The 13249-nt window shown below is 37.3% G+C and overlaps 2 protein-coding genes and 1 long non-coding RNA gene across 4 annotated transcripts in view; 2 read left to right on the top strand and 1 right to left on the bottom strand.

Annotated features, from left to right (window-relative positions):
* Positions 1-6723, top strand: part of C2H2orf88 (chromosome 2 C2orf88 homolog) — a 33402-nt gene extending 26679 nt beyond the window's left edge. Inside the window, exons 2-3 of one of the 2 annotated variants that reach the window (XR_009256750.1) lie at positions 2866-2937; positions 4591-6723. Coding sequence is in view for 1 of the 2 variants with exons in the window: in XM_058711291.1 (XP_058567274.1) it covers positions 3023-3310 (288 nt within the window). In the remaining variant the exon portion in view is untranslated. Of the gene's footprint in view, positions 1-2865; positions 3416-4590 lie in introns of those variants that run through there. The other variant, XM_058711291.1, reaches the window with a different exon arrangement.
* LOC131501330 (uncharacterized) overlaps positions 1-6910 on the top strand; it is a 33976-nt gene extending 27066 nt beyond the window's left edge. Inside the window, exon 2 of the long non-coding RNA XR_009256752.1 lies at positions 5985-6910. This is a non-coding gene — a long non-coding RNA (uncharacterized LOC131501330). The remainder of the gene's footprint in view (positions 1-5984) is intronic.
* Positions 6911-7561: 651 nt separating this feature from the next.
* Positions 7562-13249, bottom strand: part of HIBCH (3-hydroxyisobutyryl-CoA hydrolase) — a 122182-nt gene continuing 116494 nt past the window's right edge. The window contains 2 exon segments of the mRNA XM_058711192.1: positions 7562-8241; positions 11347-11380. Of these exon segments, the coding sequence (XP_058567175.1) occupies positions 8126-8241; positions 11347-11380 (150 nt within the window). The 3' untranslated portion in view covers positions 7562-8125.

The following is a 13249-nucleotide window of genomic DNA, read 5'->3' as shown; positions in this document are numbered from 1 at the left end:
GACCACCTTCGCTCCACTGTCAGAGATCTGTTGGCTATGTTTGTGTTGTTTTAATTGAAATTTTTAGTCTCTTTCCTTCCACATAATTTTTGATATGTAAGTGTTTAAGTCAGTCACTTTGCTGTTTTCTAATTGCCCCATATTCTTTTTCCTTCCTATATTCTTTATTTCCTGCTCTCTGGGTTAAATGTGTCTAATTCCTCATTGCTAATTTCTCATTGTTTTTAAGCCATACTTTTTTGTGGTTTCTCTGTTCACATTTTAAAACTTTTTCCCCAGATTGGATATATCTATAGACTTATGTTCAAGTTCATTAATCCTTTCTTAAGTATCCAATAGCTCATACGATGAGTTGTTCATTTTAGTTCTTGAGTTTACAATTTCCATTTCTCTGATGAGATTCTCTACTTGTTCACTCTTTATGATCATTTCTCCTGTAAATCCTTGAACGTATTTAAATAGCATCTTTACAGTTCTATTGTGTTAATTACCAAATAGTGGGTCATTTGGGGGTCTATTTCTAATAACTGTTTTTTGATAGGACACATTTTCCTGTTTTGCATGGCAAGTAATTTTTATTCTAGGATGAATGTTGTGGATGATACCCTTGAAGGAGTCTGGATTATGTCATCTTCTTTTAAGTGGTATTTTATTCTTTGGGACTGTTTGACCTTAGGCTAGCCAGTCCATAGGCCATATTGGACTGTTTTTGTCAACTTTTATTGGAACATAGCCATTGCCCACTTTTTTACATATTGTCTACAGCTACTTCTACACTAAAACAGCAGGACTACATAGTTGTGACACAGAACTATACAGCTCACAAACCTAAGTCCTATGCTATCTTGCCCTTTAAGAAAGTTTGCCAACTCCTGCTCTAGGATTCACACCTGACTCCTAAGGTGTCTGGTTTCATTGAGGTGTCTCCATTTGGGTTGGTCTGGTTACTCCAAGGATTCTGCGGCACTAAGTCTTGCAAATTCTTTTCCTGTACATGCGCGTCCTAAGTCCTCAGACAAGTACTCTTGATGAGACTCCATCAGATGGGAGACCCCACTTCTGCCTCCCTCCCAACAGCTCCCTTATCTCTTGAAATTTCTGTTTCAGTAATCCAATCTCTTCAGCTCAGTAGCATCAACACTCTGGTTAGGGCCAATTTCCCCAAGATAATGCTGTAAGATGCTCCCAGGCAGAATCTCAGGATGCTTAATTAAGGGGTTTAACAGTCTGTGTTTCTATTCTCCCAAAGATCACAGTCCTGTGCTGCTGTTCAATGCCTGAAAATATCTGCCCACATATTTTGTCCAGGTTTAAAGTTGTTTTTTGTGAGGGTACATCCGGCACTAGTTATTTTGTTATGGTAGATACAGCTGCTTTTTACAGACCCAGAGATCCTAGAAAACAGAATATTGTGATAATTCTACTCATGGCCTTTTGACATCTACTGAATAATCATTTTCAGGTTAACTATGTACAATTCCCTTAACCATCCCATATAGTACAAATTAGACACTATGTAAGTCATTACATGTTGCCCATGTACAACTAGGAGAGTTCCCGTCTGCAGGGAGTTCAGTTTAGTAAATCAGACAAACATTATACACATCCCCTTTTCCCTTTTTGAAATACATCTCTAGCAAGGCATACAGAGCTAGAGGTAATTAAAAGCAGAGGGCTAGATTTACTCCCCTTTCCCACCATATATCCTTATTGGAGGTAGTATTATGAGAGAAATTGGATAGGCTTTATAGAAATCTAAAAAAATATAGGGCAAAGGTCACCTCTTCTGGACTTTGATTATAAACTGTTTAAAAATGGATTTAAATGCATGGTAATTGTATTTTTTTTTAATCTTAAGATCAGTAGTTTCTAAAATAAGTCAACTGAGTTTGATTTTGTGAATTTGTCTAGAGCTATGTCTTTTTGGTCCAAAAACTAAGATATAATCAAGGATCATAATCCTATAGAGACTTTACCTGTGCTTTCTTATGGCTACACTCCCTCCAGTGAAGTTGCTTTGTATTTTGCTACTGTTAAGTCCTATCTTAAGATAGGACGTGCAAGCTTAGAAGGCACATTGTGAGCACTGCAGTCTACTTACTGACCGGACATCAAACGAGAGCGAGACATTTAGGGGGGGAGAAACTTTTAACCTTATTTTAAATTAATCTGAGCTTTTCATATAGTTTCATAGGGAGTATCTAATTCAGAAGAAAAAAAAAACAGGTGGCTTTGCCTCATCTAACTTGTGTTGGCTAAGGGTTGTCATTCTCTTTGAATTGTAAACCTCTAACCAGAGGACAAAGCCTGACTCTGAAAACAGTCCAAGATGTGTAGGCTCATGAGGCTTAAGGCAGGAGCAAATGTCTAATATGCTTGTTTTTCTCAACAGTACAGATCAGGGGTTGGCAAACATTTTCTGTAAAGGGCCAGATAGTAAATATTTTAGGCATCTCGGGCTATGTGGTTTCTGTCAAAACCACTCAACTCTGCCACTGTAGCATGAAAGTAGCCGTAGAGAACACATAAGCAGATAACACAGCTGTGTTCTAATAAACTTAATTTATAAAAACAGGCAGCTAGGATTTGATCTAGAGTTTGCTGAACCCTGGTGCACATAAATTAGCAAAAGTTTAACTGTGTTTTTACTTTTATAAAATGTTCAAGATCTTGAAAAAAGGTTTTCCTATTTTGTAAATTGCCAGTTTTACTGAATGGTTATCTTTTCTATTGAGGAGATAAAGCTGTTGTTACCTCCCAACTCCTGCAAGTGACCAAGAGTGGTAGAGAACTATTTCTACATGCTATCTAATCACACAGTATTTTGCATGTGGTAACTTCAAAATGAAACTTTTCTTTTGACAGATAAACACTACAGGTGAAGATTGGTAAAAAGAAGCACTGATTACTGCGGTGGCCTGGAGAGGAAAAGCGCTGGTCGGTATCACATGGACAAGCTCAGTGTTTTCCAAAGATGCTGAAGTAGTCTTTGCTACTGCTTTCCTTCAAAGCTCTTCATAACATGGGCTGCATGAAGTCAAAGCAAACTTTCCCATTTCCTACCACATTTGAGAGTGAGAAGCAGCATGCAAGTGAAGAAAGCTTTATGTCTGGAGACAGATTTCTACCTAGGATGCCTTCTCCAGTTAATGTCGAACAGGAAGTGAAGAAACCATCAGGGCCCGAAACTGTGGTCTTCGAATTTGCACATCGCCTGTCCCAGGAAATCCTGAGTGATGCCTTGCAGCAGTGGGCAGGCAATAATATCAAGTACTATGACATCCCATATATTGAGAGTGAGGGGCCTTGACGCTGTAGGATGATGATAACTTCTTGAATTGTAGATAAAGTTGGTGCTAGCTTAAATACATGAAACAATAGCAAAAACTGATGTGAATAAATACAAATAACTACGTCTGGATGTAAAAAAAAAAAAAGTCTATGGTAATATCAAGAGTATACAATACTTACGTGAAATATGTTAAGCACTTTTTATGTTAACAGTGATTTCTACCTGCTTGGTCTTGGATTTTAGTCCTTTAAAGGGCTAAACATAGGTCCTGTACCACAGTAATCAGCTGGTATGTCATAGCACTTTCTTCCTGAGGCAGTAATAGAATCACCAAAGAAATCCAATGGTTATTTTAAAGACACTCCTTTTAAAATTATTATTTGTTAATTTACACACACACATACAAATAAGACATGAGAAGGTTTTTTTTCCCCCAAAACGCCTTGGCAAGGAAATGGCACTTAAGCCACAGTAATTAACAGTGGGTCTTGTTTGTCAAAACCATTTGTGTCAAGGATTCCTACTTCTTAACACAAATGATCAAGCAGTAGAAAGCAACCCATGCAGAAATAGTCCACTTTGAAACCTGTCCTTAAGATATTTTTGTAGATGAAAAGCCTAACTACCACCTTGAACCTCAGGGCCCTAACTAACCTCAGCTGTTATTGGATGACTCAAGACCTCGCACATACGGCACCCAAACGAGATACAATTTACAGAAGTCATGACATTAATGTTTATGGTATTGAATTAAGCAGCCCAGTGATATAACAAGAAAACAAGAATTTTTACAAATAGAAATACAGTAAATTTTAAAATAAATAACAGAAGCCCTAGTCAAGGTAGAAAGCAGAACTTGTTCTCAGTGCTGCATGTAAAGTTTTACCGTCTCAAAGATGCAGAAGGTTGGTATATGGGCAATCGTTCCCATTTTTCTTATTGACTGGTGGGACCAGTCTATGCATGAGTATATACAGTTGTATTACAAAAGATCAAACGCTCCTCCAAAGAGTATTCGTGTGTGTGTACAGTAACAATGCCCTTAAAGCATTTAAAGCCATATATGATTTTCTTAAATTTGACTACCTTTTTGAGGAAGTTTTTTAACAAGTAACTACTGTGTGAGATCAATGGTAATAGAAAATTTGGGAGGGGAAGAAGATATTGAGAAGACATACCTGTAGAAAAATTGGGATGCAGTCACTGGAATTTTCATCAAGATTTGCTGCACACTGACTTTAATTGGAAAGGGAATTATTTTTAAGTCTGTGTGCATTAGATTCTTTTATTTCCAACAGACCCTGGTCACCAATATCTAAAGAAAGGCAGAAGAAGACCTGAGAAATATGTATTTGGCCTTAAAAGCAGGCAGAAATGCTACCTCTAGTTTTAACCATTATACTTTGAAACCCACAAATAGAGTGAATTCTCCCGGTTGCATGGACAAAGAAAGTTCTTTGAAGTGAGTGATGTACTATCTTTCCGTTGCCTTTAGACACTTGGTCATTCAACTTTCATTTTATCTAGTCCCAAGATCTGAACTGTCCTGTTGTACTTGCAATCTAGAAACAAAGTAGAAAAAACTCACCATCCCCATTTATACAAGGATCTGAAGTCATAAGACTAAGGGACAAAAAGTTTTCTGAAAGTGCAAAACATATTTCCAGCTCATGAAGAAAAATTTAGGTTTTTGAGTATACTAATGACTCAGACAAAAGCATAGATGTTGCTGTTTTTCATTCATTTTGTATCTCACATCAGGATATTTTTGCTGCAAAGTCACTCACTGTTTAAAAGGTGTAATTAAGTATGTAAGGTAATACAATATTATGGTGAGAACACAAAGCCATAGCTACACTAAATTTTTCAGCATACATAGGGATGTAGACTGGCGAGTTTTATTACAGCTAAGTATTTTAACCTCAGGTTTCTCCTGTGCCTGGGCCCCTATTTCCCAGGGGGGTAGCAGGCACGCCTGTTCAGATCCATATCTAGCTAGAAGTATAATCTCTGTTGCCCTGACACTATGGCAGTATGGTTTTGTCACCAAGCACCAACCCCTCACTCCTGAATCATTTTAACAGAGTATATTGTCTTGTAGTATAGACTTATCTTGGAAATATATGCTGTATTATGTCAAAACATGGACAAGGAACTACAAGGCTTGCGTAATCAGTGAGTTAGCAGATAAACCAAGTTGGAGGCAGGCAGGAAAAAGAACTGGATAAGCAAATGTGTACCACGTGTGATCATCATCAAGATATAGTTTGGCCTTGATGACGAGACAGATGAGAACATCTTTGATAGGATTCCTTCTATCATACCTTCATATTTAAATACTGGATTTACTTCACTTTGAACTTTCATGAACAGTAAAAGGTCTATTTGAGAAGGAAGGAACATATAAAACAGACGACTGGAAGAATTATTAGCTACTGGAAAGGGAGACATTTGTTCCAACTTCTATCACAAACACAGATGAAATAAGAATAGTGGTCAAATCATAAGGGAAAGGAAACTGGGGGGAAAGAGGGCCCAAGAAACAGCACTCACATCAGGCTCCATCAGAAGACACACTGCAAAACAAGTCTCCAATGTTCTTGACTGAGGGAAGGGACACAGTAGCAAGTTCCTTTCTTTACCACCCTGACAGGTGACCAACTACTGACTCTTTTCTCTCGAGAACATCCAGGATAGGCGCAGATGAGCCGCAGCCAGTGCGACAAAGAACCTGCTGATGGCAACTGTAAACGAAGATTCTCACAGGAAGCGTGCAGGTTCCTCACTTACACAGACTCACGTAACCCCGCAAAAGTGCTTCCCTGCTCCCTTCTCCAGTTAAAGGTCTCCTGTGTGCTCTTACCTTTCAGTTACAAGTCTTTGATCCCAGAGTGCTCCATTTTCAGTTGCCTTATCTGTCCTTTGCTAACCACCTATGGTCATTAGCACTCAAAGCACAATTTGGAAGGGGATAAAAATGATCCTAGTTCCAAAGGAATAATTTGTGTCAAATTGCCTTATTAGTATTAAAAATAGACATACTGCTGAATGAATGAGCTAGCATGACACATGTATCCTACTTAATATCATTGCCATTTTATGAGATGAGGGAACTATACTTTTTTATTGTATAGTTTTAGGAATCAAGTAAATTCAAGGAATAGTAGTTAAAAAACAAAGTTCCAACAAATCTATTGTTTGCTTAATCATAAGGCCCTCACTATGTATCTGTGTGGCCAAATAGAACATATCTTCCTTGGGCAAGTGGGCACAAGCTCAGATGTACTCCCTATCTCTTACTTTGCAAAACTCACATTTTGTTAGCTAATTCTCTTCCTGTAAGACTTAGCTATGAAATGGTATATTTTTTCCAAATATTTTTGAGAAAACATTTTTTTCTAACTGTACAATAAAAGTCTAGTTGCAATTAACTAGCTATGAGTTCTTATTAAAGCAAATGCCTTTCAACATTGTATACTGTCAAATTTTTTGACATAAAGAACTTAACATTTTATGCATGTCTAATGAATACAAAGTGAATAAAAATACAAATAATTTCTTGGATCATTCAGGTCCAATTTAAGAGCTTTAAGAATATAAATGTAAACATGTCCATTATCATGCTGTCTTTAGTCTAAATCTGTTCCTCACTTTTTGGGGGGCGGAATGCTTCATGTTAAATATTAAAAATAGAAAATTTAAACCAACTCCTTCTAGACTCATCTAAAAGAGGAGTGCAGGATATAAGTTTTGATGTCTTTCTCAGTTCTTCCACCTTTGTTATTGAAATCTGAAATTTTCTTCATTTCTGAGGGGTTTTGGATGAAGGAAAAACTGTAACAAGTTATAAATGATAAACTGACCTTTAAAGGTCATTCTTCTCTAGACTTTAATGTGCCAAGTCTGGAACACCCTGCAGTTTCTTGTGTACCTTAAGAAAAACTTATTTTGTCAACAGTACCAATTATTGAAGGTATTTCTATTTTGAACAAAACTCCTGGCTTTCGACTTTTATTTCCTCCTGATTTAAACTACATAATGGCAAATAATTTCCCACACTTCCTAATTTCTCATTCTGTCAGTTTAACAAATCCTAAAAAAAAAACAATGAGAAATAATGCTTTCACTTTCACTATAGGAAGGATTCTGGTTAATTTTAGGGAAGACCAAAGATGAGTTAATAATACTAGAGAGAGAACCTCATAAAAACCTTTTTGCTTTCCCTGAGATTTCTAATATTATAAAAGGAACACTTCTACAGTAACATAATTATTTTAAAATAGATTTATTCATGCAGAAAATTCTATGAAGCATTAACACAATAGACAAAAAAATTTCAGGGCCATTTCTTAATCATCTATATATAGGTTTATTTAATCAATGTACAAACTATTACCCAAAGCCAAAACATAAGGTTCCCATTTCAATTAGAGATTTCAACTCCACAATCTCTAAAGAATTTAAAATTTTCCCATCTATAAAGCAGGAGTTGGCAAACATTTTCTGCAAAGGATCACACAGTAAATATTTTAGGCTTTGCTAGCCTGACAATCTCTGTTGCAACTACTCAAAGCACCCATAGACAATATGTAAAGAGATGAGTATAGTTACGTTCCAATAAAGCTTCATTTGTGGACACTGATACTTGAATTTCATGTAATTTTCACACATCATGTAATATTAGTATTTGCTTTCTTCCTCTAACCATTTAAAAATGCAGAAACCATTCTTAGCTGGTGGAAAAATAAATAACAGGCAGCAGGCCAGATCTGGCCCATGTGCCATAGTTTCCCAACATCTGCTCCAAAATAATCCCTTAAAAATCCAGTCACCTTATAATTTCAAATCGTTACTTCCCAGAGATTTAAAGTAACTATTCAAATCTTCTTCAGTAACTTCTTTCAGATTAGCCGGTTTCCATTTTGGGCTCTGGTCTTTATCTATTAAAACTGTCAAGTGAAGACATAAGAAATGTTAGTACATTTCTTTCAGGTATTACCAGATTTTAATTACAGAACTGACAGAAACTACCTTACACAAGGCATATTTTCTATAGCACTTTTTCTGCAAAGTTTAAATCTTTGTATGTGTTCCATTTTTCTTTTTAAATTAAGCCCCAACAGAATTTGGATGGATGATGACCCATGTGGTTATCTCCCAACCTGCTAAGTCTGATGCCCGGAACTTGAATATAGCCTATGAACTAATGTGGTTTAAGACTTGGGACTCTTTTTCCTTCTTCAAACAAAACTGTAAATGAAATCTTCCTGTTATAAAACAGCTAAAACCAGGGTTGGTGTAGTTTAAAGGGAAGGCAGGGGAGGGTGGAGGGCCCAGATCTGCCTTCTAACCTCCTCCACATTGAGTTGAAAGGAAAATTACTTAGAAGGGGATGACTTTATGCATAATTAAACGAGGATACTGTTTTGCTGAATCCTCTGGTTCACACAGCTCTGCATTAAAATACCAGACCACCTTCAGGTTATCATAAGAAACTCGACTTCTCTTATTTCGGTGCAGTCATCATTTAGTGTAGCCACATAGCATCCCCACAGGATCATAAGTATGAGGCAATCGGCAAACCTCTCCTTTAAAAAGGTAGGCGAGCGTCCACTTCCTGCTTGTGATTGTATACTATAGTTATACAAATGTTACTGTTTGGGAAAACTTGGAGGGCACATAGGATCTCTCTATATTATTTCTTAAAACTGTATGTTAATCTATAATTATCTCAAAAATTTTTTTAGAAGAGAGAGAAAAGGACTAGGTATGGTTATGGGAGGGAATTTCAACCATATTTAAAATGTGCATAGTTCTTGTGAATGATAAAAATATTTAAACATAAAAACTCAACTTAAAAAACCAAATTTAGTATTAAAAAGTTAAATAATTAAAGAAGCAATCTGGAAACCAAGAAACAGGAAGCAAAGGGGATTTCTGCATTATTAAATGTGGATACTAGAGGTTTTTAAGGCTCAGCTGCCTAGCTACATGATTCTAGCTAGTATCAGATCAGTGGTAACACTGAACACTGATGTTATGATCCCTGCCAATTTGACAGTTTTACATTCCCCAGACAGCATAAGTAAAAATAATTCTGGAACATTTCTTCAAGAATCTCTTCCTTTTTAAGCCCTCTGGCCAATGCTATCATGCTATCTACCTCCTTGACAGTCTGAAGGGCAAAATGAAAGAGAATATTAGTCAAATCTGTATGTTCTTTTATTTCAAACTGACATAATTTTTTACTTGGCATAGATATAACAAGTTCTTGCCATGTAGACAGCTCAGGGTTTTTCAAGTCTCGTGAGGCACCCACTCAAATCCCATTTGGTAACTCTCTAGCTCTGCTGAAATAACCTATTTTTATTTTCTTCTATAACCAGGAAAAAGTTTATTCTAGATGTTAAGAGTAAGAATTTTTAACAACCAGTCCCCTAATTTGCTAGTTTATTTTATCTAATTTGCTAACATATTTTATCATTAGCAAACTGTAGCAAACATTTGGTTATTATGCAAGAACACCAAACAGTTTTACCCAGAATAGATACTGCTTTCAAAATAAGGAGCTTATGCTAAAGATGGGGCAGTATACTTTCTCTTCATTAGAAAGTAGCTTGATAAGCTCTTGCCTTATGAATCAGAATGTTGATGCTGCTTGGTTTTAACTCTGTTTCCTTAAGATAATAGACAGTAAATATGAAAAAAAAACCCTTCATTTTTTAAGTTTAAGAAGGGCTGCTATAACATATAATGGGTATTTTAGCAATAAAACCCAAATAGCACACATGTCCTTCTAATAACTAATAGTTGTCTAGCCTCTGATCCACATGCAGCAAGAATTTGCAGGGAATTAGTGGGAAAAGTGCTTATTTTACCTGGTTTCTATAAAACATATAGCCATCTCCTCTGACTCAATTCCCTGTGTCTTCTAAGAGAATTTAAACCCCTGCTTATTTCTTTTTTTTTTAATTTTTTTTTTAACATTTATTCATTTTTGAAAGACAGAAAGAGACAGAGCATGAATGGGGGAGGGGCAGAGAGAGAGGGAGACACAGAATCTGAAGCAGGCTCCAGGCTCTGAGCTGTCAGCACAGAGCCCAATGCAGGGCTTGAACTCACGGACCGCAAGATCATGACCCGAGCCGAAGTCGGCGGCCCAACTGACTGAGCCACCCAGGTGCCCTTAAACCCCTGCTTATTTATGATATTTTATCATGCCATAAATTAAGATAATTCTACAATGGTGACCAGTATTTATCAAAGCTTACAGCTCAGAGAACATAATCTTTTATTTAGATAAAGTAAATACGGAGTCTGTACTATATTAAAGTGATCAATAAAAACATTAAAAAATTAGATGTGCAAAACACATGCAAAGGTTAAGAACTCATTTTATACAACATAAAAAACAGCTATTATTTATAGGGATATGAGCTTATACATAAAAAATTGTTGCAAATTTGCTAAAAACAAAAAAAATCAACCATTTCACTTGCTTTTTCTAAATATGCTGACTTTGGAGATGATAAAGATAAACCAGAAATTAATAAGAACACTAAGCACATGTTACCAATTATGTCATATGGTTTTTCTCAATGTCAATTTTGAACTTGTCAGGTATAGGCAAAGAGGTAATGGTAGAGATTCAATGCTGCTGGGATTTTGCCAGGCCAGTACTAGAAAGAAGAGGGGCAGGGGACTTGAGGGCTTCTTGCAAGGGAATAAATGCACCTTTCAAAGGTTTCAGCAACAGAATGACTGTTCAAACTCAGCTGCACTTAGCAGAGGCAGTCTGTGTGACTGTAGAAGCAGGGTCACCTCTTAGAAATTAGGGAGCGGTGACACAAGGTTATGTGAATTTTTCAAACAATATTGGTTTTAAAGACAGATCTTCCCTTATATGTCAGTTGGTAATATTAAAATAGCAACAACTTTGCAATCTTTATGAAGGTATAATTTTCACTAATAAAACAACTATCATCTTTGATTAACAGTATAGGCTCGCAAATCCTATTTCCATAATAGCCAGGAAGAAGACAACCATCACTTACCTGCCCTAACACCTTCATAAAAGTCATGGCCTCCCTGAAAGAAAATGAGATTAAATGATGAATTTCCAGGCATCCTTATTCGCAGTGATGATCTCTCCCCTCCACCCACTGTAGCCTCCCACCCCCATGGCCATAGCCTGAAATATACATTTAGAGACTGGACTGCCTTTATGACCCACTCTCTGATCACCACCTCCGATTCTTATCTGCTCGAGTATCTTCACTTGGAAATCTCTGACCCCACTGCACACCACCGATACTACAACTTTTCCACCACTCACTTTGCTCGTCATCCAGCCCAGTCTCCCCAGTGCATTAATGTGGTCACCTTGCCTCAAAAATGCCCTCAACTCCCTCAAGCCTTTTTCCTCCCTCTAGTCTTTCCTGGCAAAATCCCAACACCAGCTGCCCCTACCATTTACCTCTGCCTTCTTTCGAGCAGCTAAATCTTGCTACAGAAAAATCATACAACTGTGACTGGTTTCATCTAAAATTCATGACCATACAGAGTGGCTAAAATTAACAATTCAGGAAACAACAGATGCTGGTGAGGATGTGGAGAAACGGGAACCCTCTTGCACTATTGGTGGGAATGCAAACTGGTGCAGCCACTCTGGAAAAGTGTGGAAGTTCCTCAAAAAATTAAAAATAGAACGATCCTACAACCCAGCAATAGCACTACTAGGAATTTATCCAAAGGATATAGGAGTGCTGATTCATAGGGGCACATGTACCCCAATGTTTATAGCAGCACTTTCAACAATAGCCAGATTATGGAAAGAGCCTAAATGTCCATCAACTGATGAATGGATAAAGAAATTATGGTTTATACACACAATGGAATACTACTTGGCAATGAGAAAGAATGAAATCATGCCATTTGCAGCAACATGGATGGAACTGGAAGGTATTATGCTGAGTGAAATAAGTCAGTCAGAGAAAGACAGATATCATATGTTTTCACTCATATTTAGATCTTGAGAAACTTAACAGAAGACCATGGGGGAAGGGAAGGGGAAAAAAATGGTTACAAACAGAGAGGGAGGGAGGCAAACCTTAAGAGATTCTTAAATACAGAGAACAAACTGAGGGTTGATGCGGGGGGTGGGGTGGGAGAGGGGAAAATGGGTGATGGGCATTGAAGAGGGCACCTGTTGGGATGAGCACTGGGTATTGTATGTAAGCGATGAACCATGGGAATCTACCCCAAAACCAAGAGCACACTTTACACACTGAATGTTAGCCAATTTGACAATAAATTATATTTTTAAAAAATTAAAGTTCATGACCACAAACCTCAAACAGGCATGGAAAACTGCCTAACAATCCATGTTCTCTTCCCCGCTTCCCAGGATGATAATTCTAACTGCCTTCTACCTTCTCAACCTCTAATCCTAGCATATCTCTAGCTCTTCTCCTGGCATCATCGGTGTCGGCAGCATAACTCAGTGACTGACTACAATTCAAATGTCTGGGCTCACCTCCTGGCTCCACTACATGGTTGGTAGCTATGTGACCTTTAGCTACTAATTTCATTAATGCCAAGCTTCCTTACATGAAATGGCAACATCAATACATCCATCACAGGATTATCTTACTCCACATCCCAGCACAGTGTCTGACACACAGTTAAGTATCCAGTAAATGCTATTGGTATCATCAACATAATCTTTTTTCTCTATTGGATCATTCCCAATCAATTAGAAACATGTTCTAGTATCTTCCACCTTATAAAATAACACGGAACCTCACTTGATTCCACAGTCCTAACTTCTACCCTACTTCTGTTTTAAGAAGAAAGAGTTGTGTACATATAGCCGTCACTTCTTCACATCCCATTTATTCATTTCCTCTCCAACTCACCATACTATAACTTTTGCCCCCACACTCTAAACGACTTGCC

Source organism: Neofelis nebulosa, chromosome 2 (assembly GCF_028018385.1).
Source record: "Neofelis nebulosa isolate mNeoNeb1 chromosome 2, mNeoNeb1.pri, whole genome shotgun sequence".
In the NCBI taxonomy this organism is placed as follows: domain Eukaryota; kingdom Metazoa; phylum Chordata; class Mammalia; order Carnivora; family Felidae; genus Neofelis; species Neofelis nebulosa.
This window is presented reverse-complemented; position numbering and strand designations above follow the sequence as displayed.